At 41.6% G+C, this 13,684-nt stretch overlaps 1 protein-coding gene across 1 annotated transcript; it reads right to left on the bottom strand.

Annotated features, from left to right (window-relative positions):
* Positions 1 to 8,462: 8,462 nt before the first annotated feature.
* LOC306734362 (serine/threonine-protein kinase pim-1-like) lies at positions 8,463 to 10,173 on the bottom strand (the record flags this gene model as incomplete). The annotated part of the gene is made up of 6 exons (XM_079215720.1): positions 8,463 to 8,554; positions 8,671 to 8,832; positions 8,927 to 9,110; positions 9,205 to 9,459; positions 9,606 to 9,808; positions 10,008 to 10,173. The coding sequence occupies 6 exons, from the start codon at positions 10,171 to 10,173 to the stop codon at positions 8,463 to 8,465; spliced, it is 1,062 nt and encodes a 353-aa protein (XP_079071846.1).
* Positions 10,174 to 13,684: the final 3,511 nt, after the last annotated feature.

Below are 13,684 nucleotides of genomic sequence, written 5' to 3'. Positions count from 1 at the left end.
GCCCTACATGCTACACACTGTTGTTTTAATTAAATACTAGAAATAATGATGTTAAAATACTTACATTTAAATACCATTTTAATTACATTCTACTGGTGGAAGTTACAGGTCGATAAATAAAAAAAATGTGCAGAGTGTTATATTTACTGTGTGTATTACATTATTAGATGATCATAATTTATGCATAAACGTGAATGAGTTTGAATGCTTTAGCTGTTTGAGGTGCAGATCATTTCAGCCTCTTTATGCTGTTGGATAGTTAAATATTTAACAATATGTTCCATCTTATTAGCTGATCTTCTTTACTTCTGTGTCAAATGTTAAAAACAAAAGAAGAAGAAAAAACACAATATTTAACTCTGAAATGTAGTTGTGGAGTATAGTTGTGGTAAAGTGCTGAAGCAGATATACTTTCTTACCATCAATCACTGTTGGTGTAGATAACATCAACAACCTTTTGGTAAGTTTATTAATCCTCACAGCTGTTGTTCGACTTGGACATTTCAGCTCAATTTTTATCTTGATTCCATCAGGGCAGAAATGTATTTTCATCCTGAATAAAACTGTCAAAAATTGGATGACAAATAGCTTTTCATATACAGTGTGATGAGATTAGACGGTCCTCACAAGAGATACATCCGTGGTTTGTTCAACTCTCTATAACCTATTTATGTTTACCTGAAAAGGACCTCTAGTGTCTGTGTGAATCATTACCGCTCTCTGTCAGAAGCAAAGGCAGAAGTAAGCAGTACATCATTTTTGTAATGTTTTTGATCAAAACCACGTATAGGGCAGAGGTTAATGTGGATGATGGATGATTTTTTTCCTGTGTCCTACAAAAAGTTTCACCATGTCCGGGAGACTTCTCCGTCTGTAACCTTAAGTATTTTTTTAATATTCAAACCACATGTTCTCCTCACCTTAAACCTGACATAATAAATATTTGATATTAAAATGAGGAGTTATCTGTCTGATACGTCCTCATTTCACTACATAAAACCTGAATAAGGTGGCAGCTGGCTGGAGGGCGATGCGGCAGGGAGCTGAAAGTTTCCTACTTGCTGTGGGCTACATTCTTTGTCATATCCAGTAAATATTAAACGTGAGTCCCTGGTTCCCTAAGATGGCACGTGAGCTACGAGCACACGCAGAAAGGCGCTTACGCTCGAAACGCTGTTCGTTGCAGTATTCTTCAAAACGCCATGGGCATGCAAACAATATATTCTCTGAAGAAGCAAGAAGTCAACCAGTGTTTCAGGCAAGACGCCATAAAACAACTGAGGAAGGATTGTAATGAACTGTAAGCGCATGTCTCATAATCATCTACTTTGTTGCATTTATACAATCCCTGTAAAGAAGATGTCAAATAATCAATGTATCATACAAAGAAGAAAAATGTAATGGCATATCATGTTAAATTCATTTGTCTGGCAAGCTATTTATCAGATATTTACAACATTTAAGACCTGTTAATGTCAGTGTTGTGTTCACAGCCCTTGTGTGGCTGAAAAATTTAATAATTCACAAACCAACCAGACCAAATTTTGAACAGGCAGCCACACGCCAAGCCCCCCAACTATTGCATGCGCTTTTTAGTTGCTTTAATCTGTGAACATTCTCCAACCAAAGCCCCCCCGAGTTCCTTTCATGTCCACTGGCGCTCTGAAGGCAGCGTCATCTGCGCTTCTCTTCACTCCTCTTATTCCTCTCCGTCCGTATCTAGAGAATTGAGGAGGGTTTGCAGCAGCGTCTCCGCTCTCTCCTGACACCCTGAGCCTCCTTTGCATGACGGGGCACGGCTCTCCCCTGTCAACCAGTGTTACGGGCAAAACGCCATAAAATAACTGAGGAAGGATTGTAATGAACTGTAAGCGCATGTCTTATAATCAGAGGTGTCAAAAGTATTCACATTCATTACTCAAGTAGAAGTATAGATACTAGGGTTTAAAAATACTTCTGTAAAAGTTGAAGTATCAACTCAAGATTTTTACTTAAGTAAAAGTGTAAAAGTACTGGTTTAAAAACTACTTAAAAGTATAAAAGTAAAAGTAATGTAAGTGGAATGTTTTTTTCCCATTAAGGACAAACTCTTAAGCCGCGTCTCAGGGGCCTATAGTGCACTACCCCGCCTCCCCCCAAAACAATCATTTTTATAAAAGCCATAATGACTATAATGTTTTAAAATGCTACGTTGAAAAATGTGGGATGCACTAGGCTACCCGTTTCAGCTGCATATATGCCCATTTAAAATGATCACATTTTATTACAACGCAAATACATTAAAGTACCATATGTGTACTACTGAGCATTAACATGCGTTTCATGGAGCGGAAGACATGATAACTAGTTGCCTATAAGTATTGTAATTGTGCAAAATAGGCGGTGGCAGCGACTCCGACATAAACACTTAAAGCTGTGGTTCTCAAACTTTTTCTGTAAATAACATAATTGTGTGACACATCTGTGCAGTAACAGAATAAAGACATTTGCAATCACTTTCAAGTAAATCAGATTGCCCCATCAGACAATGTTTTGTGTAAGTTTTATCTGTGCAAAAAATTACTACTAAATAGCTCATTGTGGAAAAAAATAAGCTTTTAATTTTTTTTGCCAAACAAAACAGAATGAGTGCAGATATGTGAGCCATCACGTTGTATCAGTATTAGTGGCTGCAGTGACCCGCTTTCCTCGACACATATGTTATAAACAGGGTTGTAGATTTGATACAGCTCTCAATTCATGCTCAATATTGAGCTTAGATCTGTTTTTTTATTTTGAGAAACGCAACAGCAGGAAAAGACGAGCTCACGGAGCTCACGGCGTCGTGTCAAATCGCACATGCGCAAGCATAACCTGTTAACGGCGTACCGTAACCATTTACCCGAAAGTACAGGCATTTGTCCATGTATTTATTAATGACTTAGTTTTATATCCGTGTACTTTGTACTTTTGTAATATGTGCGTGAAGCCAGTAGGCTCATTGTTGGTAGAAGACACGAGCACTTTGGCTCGTTTCACCTGGAGCAGGAGAGCTGCTCCGGGTTCAGAGAGCTGCTCCGGTGTGAGGAGAACTCCGGTGCTCCTCACATGAGAGCTGCTGTTGCCATCTTCACCCTGGGAGCGTTTAAAACGCAGATATAGCGGTCTGCCTTTCACGCGACATATTTTTCGACGCTCTCTGTCCGCTGGTGTGTGCGCTCAGTGCTCACCTGTGTGCGCGCGCACGTATCTGTGGGCAACAGGGCGGAGAGGTTTTTTGTGTGTGTGTTTTTGAACGATGACAAGCCGGAGTGAAAACAAACCAAAATGAAATAGTAACGAGGCTATTTTTAAAATGTAGGGAGTAGAAAGTACAGATATTTGCGTGAAAATGTAAGGAGTAGAAGTAAAAAGTCGTCTGAAAAATAAATACTCCAGTAAAGTATAGATACCCAACATTTCTACTTAAGTAAGGTAACGAAGTATTTGTACTTCGTTACTTGACACCTCTGCTTATAATCATCTACTTAGTTGCCTTTATGCAAGCCCTGTAAAGAAGACGCCAAGTAATCAATGTATTATATGTAAAAAAGAAGATTTTTTTTACATATAATGTGCCCCCCCATAGAGCACACTCTGTGCCAGGATGAAGAGGCTCGTCGGTCACTGACTGATGGAGGTCTCAAGGATAACACACCTGTGCTTTTCTCATTCATATCAGCTGTCCAAGACAGCCTGAGAAGAGAACATGCTTTTTGTGATTTCTCCATCCTATTCAGGCATCTGTAAGAGAGACGTTGCAGGATGAACTTGTTGCAGGGGCGTGCGATACAGGTACTTGAATTACCTCGCTGATATTCTTTAAACAGTGTCTGGTATGTTTGTATAAAAGCTAAAAAAGTGACTTAGTTATTCTCTCATAAAGTTTGATCCTGACGTAGCTATCATAAAGCCTCACAACAAAAAAGATATGAAACAGATCACGCATGATGAGTCATCTAATGTGTGATGAGCAGCGAATACGTTTTGGAACCGAGCCCCTGATGGGTCGCTGCCTGTTTGAAGCACTGGAAATGTAATCATTGCATAATAACAGTTACAGCAGCGCGTTCGCAGAGATGAATATTACTTCTCACTTCCAAATGAATTGCATTGTCATGGGAATTAAAGCTTTTTGCACACTCCAGTATAAATGGCCGGTACTAAATGCTTACACAAGGTACTGTTGTTGTTACATAAGAAGCACAACCACTTTGCAAGTCTGTTTTAGGAGTTGACACGCCATCGCGTGTCAACGTGGGCATTGGTACGTGGGCGGCGTGCAAAATCGATCCCGTGCAGGAGCCGATCGAATCTGCACCGTCAGCACAGATAGGACATCCTGGACAGGCAGAGCTGCTTCCCTGATTGGCCGTCACTCGGTGTCAGTCACTCAGAGCCACACCATCAGTCACACAGAACACACACACGCTCACACACAGAAAGAAATGAATTATAGAAGTCACATTATTTGCAATTTAATTGCAAAACTTTCATTCACAGAGTTACCCCAGAGAATGGATAGGGAACGGTTGCCTGAGCCCACAACTGTTCCGCAGCAGTTTACTTGTTGAAATGTGAGAGGCTCATTAGGCCGAGGGTTCCCTGATGAGACAGTTTAATTACATGCCATTGGGACTAGAGCAAGTGGTAGAGCTGCCATTACAACTTTTATTAGCACTGTGAAGCAGCAAAACACAACATAAGTTATTTATTATGTAACTGTACCCGTAGTCTATTCGACATTATGGGTAATACATACATACATAGATGTGGCTTTTATTTTGGGAAGCAAAGGCTTTTATTTTGGGAAAGCAATGCACTGCAAGCAAAGAACACAAATCTGCTATAAAGTAAAGGGAACGGTTTCAATTCGACACCACGGGGCAGAGAGACCAAGGTGAGGATGTATCCTGCATTGTGTGCACATGCATGGCCTTCTCAGGGCCGCATCACACAAAGCACACGTTCAGTCGTCCGTGGTTGTATACAATGGGAGTGAAGTTGTGGAGCGCCGTGAAAAAAACTCAACTCAGAGGAGAAAAGCATTGGTGTCATTAGCTTTTTTTCATACTATGGAAACTTTTGTATAAACTGAGGAGCTATACGGTAAAAGTATGTTAGGCTACTTTAAACTTTAGTGAAGTTGTTTTCATTCATATAAAGTGGACTATTACCTGTTGGGTAGCACACAGGTTTGTGTTAAGCTAAAATAAGCACGCATTCGGTGGTTGCCTCACATCCTTCACCCTGTGTGGTTGAACCCCGGGCCGTACCCCTGAGCCCGCTGGTTTCCCCCCCACACATCAATTTCTTGAGAACATCTTTCTCATTTCCTACCTCTGCGGAGCCTTTTGTTTCCCTGTGGCCCCAGCGGCCTCTTTAGCATGCAGATGCAATTAGCTAATGTCGCCGCGCAGCAGGCTGATTCAGACCCCTTCCTCTTTGCTGGAGTCGCTTAGACATTGCAATCCCAAGGAAATCAAATTATAGAGCCATTAATTTGTCTAGGTAATCCAGCCTGTCTGCTGCTCTGGAGAGGTAATCTCCCAGGACTGCGTTCATCAAGTGTGTGATGCCAGCAGAAGTGAAGCATTATCTAATTAACGGGAGAGGACGGAGCGGCTATAGGAATTACATCCGCCCTGAATCACCTGCCAACTGAGATGACACGCAGACAAAGTTGTGTTTATATGATTCTTAAATATCATCTACTCAGATGAACCGCTATAGTAAATTGTGTATGTGTGTGTACAGTTTCTTAGTAAAGATGGAGGTTATACACTAAATACAGTGCATAAGGTACTATGTGGACAAGCATACAATACATAATACTGACTCTTTCTCAGTCATCTTGCTGACTTTCTTACAAACTATTAAAATGTCCTCAGGTTTTTTATTGATCATCTTAAAGTCAAACACTTTTGAAAACCAACCTATTTTTAGGCCTCTGCTCGAAAATTGCCTACTGTTAAATATTCGTAGAACCGTGGGTGCTCGTGGGAAAAGAAGTACAGAATTCGATGAGTTATAATAAACGGTTTAATTAAAGTTCAAATGGTGATACAGTGAACATTACTCAGCTGAGGGTCTCCAAGCTTCCGCTCCGCAGATCGTTCCTGTCTCGCTTCAGCTTCGAAGACCCCCATACAGGAATCTACAATCTGGTTTTAACATCCAGCACATTGGGCTCATTCGCCTCTCATCGGCTCATTTCTATGGCATGCGATTGGTTAATAGTTACACAGGGGCGGAGTCTCTCTTTAGTGTTGTTTTTGAACATGGCTCCATAACATTATTGTTTTCCGGTACCTGAAGTCCTCACTCTGCCATCCTGTGTTTACTAACAAAATATTTTACCTACAAGGAATTGTTATTCAATTCTACAGGTTACAGTGTAATGACAATTGTATTACAGTCATCCTCTACAAACCCTCTCCACCTCTGCAGCAGTTTAAATGCAAATTAAATCCCCCTCTCTTCCTGATCTCATGTAATCAATCACTTGTCTAGACAGGTCACACACCAAGAACAGGATCAACCACAGGTGGTCCATTCTCTTTGTACCCCCAACCTTGATCTGTGTGTAAATGGCCTCTGCACTCTCAATACAAACTCCATGTGACCCTGATCAATACTATATAATTAAGCATGTTTTCTACCTCCATTTTAAAATCCATTCATACCTGAATCATTATACAGTAATAAAAAACATCCAGTGACCTTTTTATGCATACAATTACACATCCTTCATAATAATATCCCTTATTAATTATCATATCCCACCTATGCAATGTAATGTACACATCAGAATCAGAATCAGAAACCAAATTTTTCTAAGCGGAAGGTGGATACATTAGACATGAGACAAACAACAATCAACAATCAACAATCAACGACAACAACAGTGCAATGATATTAAATCAAGTATAAGATAAAGTGTTCAGACAAACAGATAACGTTAATGTGAGTGTATGTTAAAGTAACATGTGTGTTTAAGTTAAAGTGTATGTTAAAGCGACGTGTGTTTAAGTTAAAGTGTATGTTAAGTGGCATGAGTGTTTAAATATGAAGTGTGCAGGGGAGTGACCGGTAAGAAGAAAGAAAAGAAGAGGAAAGAAAAGAATGAAAAAAATAGTGCGAAAAAAAGTCCTGGGGGTGAAAAAAATATTCCGAAAATATTCCGAAAAATAGTCCTGGGGGTGACAGAATCAGTCAGTGGGGGACCCGGGCTCTGTTGATGAGCCCGACTGCCGACGGGAAAAAACTGAGACGGTCAGTCTCCCACCTGTAGGCGGACTCGTCCCCACCAGAGATGAGTCCAATGAGGGTGGTGTCATCCACGAACTTCAGGAGCTTGACGGACTGGTGACTGGAGGTGCAGCTGTTGATGTACAGGGAGAAGAGCAGAGGGGAAAGAACGCAGCCTTGGTTGAAAATGACTAAATGACTAAAGCCTGAAATCCGCTCCTTTTTATTTTTGCACTTGAGGGGCTTTCATCTATTTAGCAAAAAAGGAATTGAAATGTCCACTTGTTTAATTTGCAATTAATTAAGTTTTTTATGCTTTTAATGGTCTGACTTTACATTAAATTATAGTCATGTTTTCCATATAAGCACCTTGTTCATTTACTTTGAAAGTTCCTCTTCTTCTTGTATCTCCTCATTATTTTAAGGTCAAATGTATTTTCTTAAAGAGGAAGTGAGTGAACATTTTAAACCAGGCCTAAAACTTTGGCTGAAAAGCAATCTCCACTTTATTTGATATACAAACACCAATTCACTCAATATATTTACTGTCAATATCTTTTATTTGCATTTGGGTTTAAACATCTTATTAAAGTAAAAATGTAATTAGAAAAACAGTATGATGATTCTCTGTGGTGGAAAGAAAAGATGAATTCATTTTGTTATTTTATATATTTTAAAAGCAGCGGTATCGCTTGACCCAGCCCGAGCTCTCTAAGAAAACGAGAAAAAACTCCCCAAAATGGGAAGAAATCTCGGGAGAGGCAAAGAGAGATCCCCTCTCCTCGGACGGCTGTGCCGCGACAACCCAATGTCCCACCTGCCACAAATATCACATCGAACATAATCCATATATCACATATGTTCCATATTTCACATATATCACATATTTCACATATATCACACATGTTCCATATTTCACATATGTTCCATATATCACATATGTTCCATATATCACATGTTTCATATATAACATATATCACATATATCACACGTTCCATATGTCACATATATCACACATATCACACATGTTCCATATATCACATATCACACATGTTCCATATTTCAAATATATCACATATATCACACATGTTCCATACATCACATATATCACACATGTTCCATATATCACATATATCACACATGTTCCATATATCACATATATCACATATGTTCCAAATTAAACCGACGTGATACTATCTCAACCATAGGTGATTCCTCAGCTGCTGGAGGGTGAGACGCCGATCCGGGTCCGTTTGGAAGCACGACTTGAAGAAATCTCTGCAATCTGGAGAGAAAGAAGGAGGAGAAAGGGTGAGGACGGCAGCTCTGGTGATCCATCACGAAGTGAACTCAAATGAACAGATTTTTGTCTGTCGACATGTTTGTGTATGCTTTTCTTACTTTCGGAAAACGCCCAGTTGATTCTTCGCTGCAGATACAGTATTTCCTGTCCAAATGACTGCTGGTGGAGCATGTCGTACAGGACCCCTCCGATCTGGTATACTGTGGTGGGTCCAGCTTTGTACTCCTTCTGATTGTACCACTCCGGGGGGAAGTGAGTACCTAAAATATACAGACATAATAAAAAGACAGTGAGGAGGAGGAGTTTTGTTTGATTGGTAAAGTTAGTGAAGAGCAGGCGTGAAACTGGACTTACCTTGGAAGTTTTGAAAAGCGTCTCCTTCCGCGCCGAAACAGCTCAGACCAAAATCGATGACGCGAACTCGCGGCTTCTTTTCAATGCCGGTCTCAATAAGGAGATTTTCCACCTTAATGTCCCGGTGGAAGATGTGTCTCTGCTGGAGGTCAATGGCTGCATCCACCACCTGTCTCAGTATAACCTGACAAACAAAAAGAGAGAGATAAAGGATCAGAGAGGAGAATGCTTTGACATGTTTTCATGGCTGTGACTCTGAGTTGACTGCAGCTGCTTACCTTTGCATCCTTTTCTTTCAAGTAGCCTCCTTTAGCTTTTATGTAGTGGTGGAGGTCTATGGCCGGCATCGGTCTCTCCAGCACCAGGATCAGCTCCTGGTCCAAATCGTACCAGTCCAGCAGGTTAATGGGTGCTGAAGGCCGCTCTGTTTCGGTCGCCAGTTTCAGCATGACGGCGACCTCCATGGGGATCTGCTTCCCTATATTGTCCTCATATTTGAGAGTGTGGTCTTTGGCGATATGCTTGATAGCGACCTACGAGATACAAAAAAAAAAATTGTTACACTTCCTCACCGTACTGTGTGTGTGTGTGTGTGTGTGTGTGTGTGTGTGTGTGTGTGTGTGTGTGTGTGTGTGTGTGTGTCTCTGTGTGTGTGCAAGAACATGGGAGTAATACTTACATTCAGATTATCTGCTTTGCGGTTGCCAGCAAACACACATCCGTATCCTCCTTCGCCAAGTTTCTCCTGCTCCTGGTACTTGGCCTTAAACATGGCTGACTGGTCCAATGTCCTCTTCTTTGTCTCAACTGGTCCGTCATCGGCGACGACCTTCCTCTTAGTGCTTCTCTCGCTCACAGCCGCCTCAAGTGTGTTTCTGCATTCTACAGATGAGAGAAAAAACATCACAACATCAGTTTACTGAGTCACAACACAAATGTGGACAAAAAGTCCCTCAAACTAAAAGAAAAGACGGGCCATCATAAGATGTCTCTTAAGTAGCTTGTCATTTATAGCAGAATAATAGTTTAGGCTAGTTGTTTATTAACTTGCTCCAATTAAAATTTGGGCTTTGAAGCTTACCAGTGTTCCCTGAGGTGGACGGCAACTCATTGTCACAGGGGATGGGGTCCAGTCGCCTGCGTTTCTCCTGTGGGTTTTCATGATCTTCTGTTATTTTTCTCTTCACTACTCTAGGGAAGATCTCCTCCTCCAGAGCTTTGACGAGCTTTCCAACTACGATGCCCATGCTAACTGAAGACTGCTGAAGACCTTTCTAACAATTTATTTGCCTGTTCCTCTAAGACTGGAGTCTATATGAGTAAATTGGCCCCTGAGAGTTCTAAAGCTGGGGCTTTGATTGGGTGTTCCATTCCGAGGTCACAGTGTTCCGGAATATGCAATTGAGTGTTTATAGCAGTATTTTTCAAACTGTGGGGCTCGCCCCTCTACAAAAAAAGATTTGTATTGGAAAGCAGGCTCATTGCAGCCACTAATACTGATAACACTTGATGGCTCACACATATCTGCACTAACTAGTTTTGTTTTGCACAGTTTGCACATTATTGTTGTTTTAAAAAGATATGCAGTGTAAAACTCAGTAAAACTCTTTATTGCCAAATATTTTTAACCTGCAACCCACCCCCACTCCAACACCTCACGGCACCCCAACCCCCAGAGTGTCCCTCCACCAGGTGAGGAAGGAAATGAGGAGGATCAAGGTGAGGAAGGCCACAGGTCCAGACGGCATCAGCTCAAGGGTACTCAAATCCTGCGCAGGCCAGCTGTGCGGGATAGCGGAGCACATCTTCAACTTGAGCTTGAGGCTGGGGAAAGTACCAGAGCTGTGGAAGACGTCCTGCGTGGTACCAGTACCAAAGGCCCCGCGGCCCAAGGACCTCAACAGCTACCGGCCGGTGGCGTTGACAGCCCACCTGATGAAGACCCTGGAGAGGCTGGTCCTTGCCCATCTCCGCCCCCTGGTGAGTTCATCCCTGGACCCACTTCAGTTTGCCTACCAGTCTGGCGCCGTCATCTTCCTGCTGCAGAGATGCCTCTCTCACCTGGAAAAGGCTGGAAGCACTGTGAGAGTCATGTTCTACGACTTCTCCAGTGCCTTCAACACCATCCAGCCTTTACTTCTGAGGGACAAGCTGGAGCAGACCGGGGTGGACCACCACCTGACTGCATAGATCCTGGACTACCTCACCAACCGTCCACAGTATGTGAGGATACGGGAGTGTGAGTCAGATCGGGTGTCCAGCAGCACGGGAGCCCCACAAGGAACCGTTCTGGCTCCATTCCTCTTCTCCATATACACATCGGACTTCAACCACAACTCTGCAAACTGCCACCTGCAAAAGTTCTCTGACGACCCTGCAATCGTCGGCCTCATCTCCGCCGATGACGACAGGGAATACAGAGAACTGAACCAGGACTTTTTAGGATGGTGCCAGCGAAACCGCCTCCAGATAAACTCCAGTAAAACCAAGAAGCTGGTGGTGGACTTCCGCCGGGTTAAACGCCCTCCTCCGGTACTGGTGAGCATCCAGGGACTGGACATTGAGATCGTCAAATCTTATATAAGTACCTGGGTGTTCACTTGAACAACAAACTGGACTGGTCCGACCACATACACACACTTTATAAAAAGTGTCAGAGCAGACTCTTTCTGCTGAGGAGACTGAGGTATTATGGGGTGCAGGGAGCACTCCTGAAGACCTTCTTTGACTCCGTGGTGGCATCAGCCATCTTTTATGGACTGGTCTTCTGGTGCAGCAGCATTACTGCAGCTGACAGGAGGAGACTGGACAAGCTCGTGAGGAAGGCCAGCAGCGTGCTGGGACGTCCTCTGGATACCGTGGAGGTGGTGGGGGACAGGAGGATGATGACTAAGATCTCGTCCATGTTAAGCCACGCCTCCCACCCAATGCAGGTCACTCTGGCAGCGCTGCACAGCTCCTTCAGTCACCGGCTTATTCACCCCCGGTGTCTGAGGGAGAGGTACCGAAAGTGCTTTCTCCCCGCTGCTGTCAGGCTGCACAACACACTGAGCTCTCAGTAAACCATGATCACTTAATCACTTTTGGACACTTGGTCACTTTACTCACTGTGGACACTTTAATTGTACTCAGCTGGTGCAATATAAATACGTTTAAGTACTTTTATATATATATATATATATATATATATATATATATATATATATATATATATATATATACACTCTTATTCCCTCTGTATATTTAATTGGAAATCAATACTATATTCTTCTTACTGTTTTACTACTGTTTATTGTTATTTTATTTATATTACTTTTTTTACTATGTGTCTCTATTGTATGCAAGGCTGCTGTATTCCCGCAATTTCTCCACTGAGGGACTAATAAAGGATTATCTTATCTTATCTTATATTTGAACTTGTTTTGTTAGTTTTTCCCAGATTGCACTTTATTATTATCTTAAAGATATTCAGTGCAAAACAGGTTAATTGCAGCCACAATAAGCTATTTTTTTGCCAAATATTAGTTATTTTTCGCACAGATAGAACTTTATTTGCCATGTTCTAACAAAGTGATTGCACATTTGATTTGTTTTTGCCTGATGGATTAATCTGGTTTACTTAAAAGTGATTGCGTTTTTTTAATTATTTTATTATGTGAAAAAGCAAAGATGGAGGAGTCACAAAAGGTTGTAATTTCAATAAAAATTCAGCATTGACCATTTTGTAAAAATGTAGTTGGGGTGGTTGGAGCATGAACATGTTCTTCCTCCAAAGTGGGGCGCAACAGAAAAAGTTTGAGAACCACTGCGCTAATGATAGGTCCTGAGAATTACATGTGTCGGTATCTATTCAAGACTTGTACATATTAGATGCAAACTTCCATGTCAACAAACCCTCACATGGTGACCGCCCACTATTTTCCCATTTAGATGAGCAGTTTATGCAGTTTGTAGTTCTGCTCATTAATAAGAAAGAATTTAAAAGCCTGAAATTCATTGTTTGAGTGACATTTAATATAGTTTGTATACGTGAAATAACATCTGTATTCCCCTTATTGAGAACAAAGTTAATTATATAAAAAGCATCTAAAAGCATAATCCCTAAAAGCAGCAATAATCAGATAAGGGACATTTTTTTATTGCCGGGCCCGTCGTCGAAGACACATTTCAGCTGTGTTTCTATAACTGTGGATATCATTGTTACCTGTTGGCAATAATAAATGTGTGCTCGCCAAGTTAATTGCTGAGATCTGGGAACATGAAAATTAAGTTGGGGCAAGAAATCTGAGCAGTCAGATACAGGTTTAAACAAACCCCCAGGTCAGTGACTGACGACCATACCTTTACATAAAATGGGTTTACACAATCTGACAAAAACTCTGATCATCCACGCATGTGTGCTTGTTTTTCAAATAAAAAAAGTAAAGTATTTCACACAAAGCAAAATTGCAAAGGCTCGTCATGTTTGAATGTTGACACATCATCAGGTAAAAAGAAACGTGTTTTACCACCGTAAGCTAGCTAATGTTCCCTCGAATGCAGTGACACAAAATGGATCGGTGTTGGAAACGAAAAAGTGATGTCGGAGACAGCCCTGCACCCGTAAAGGCTCCAAACCAGGTGAAGAGGAAATGTGATCTGGAAAACATGATATTTGGATTCATAATGGCATGCAGTGATGGATGAGGGTGAGCAGGGTATTTATTTAGATCATTACAGCTGACAGTGGCATAACACATATTTACAGGGCCGTTCATG

This window comes from Taurulus bubalis (genome assembly GCF_910589615.1).
Source record: "Taurulus bubalis genome assembly, chromosome: 3".
In the NCBI taxonomy this organism is placed as follows: domain Eukaryota; kingdom Metazoa; phylum Chordata; class Actinopteri; order Perciformes; family Cottidae; genus Taurulus; species Taurulus bubalis.
The sequence above is the reverse complement of the archived record's forward strand: the minus strand, read 5'-3'. Positions and strand labels throughout refer to the sequence as shown.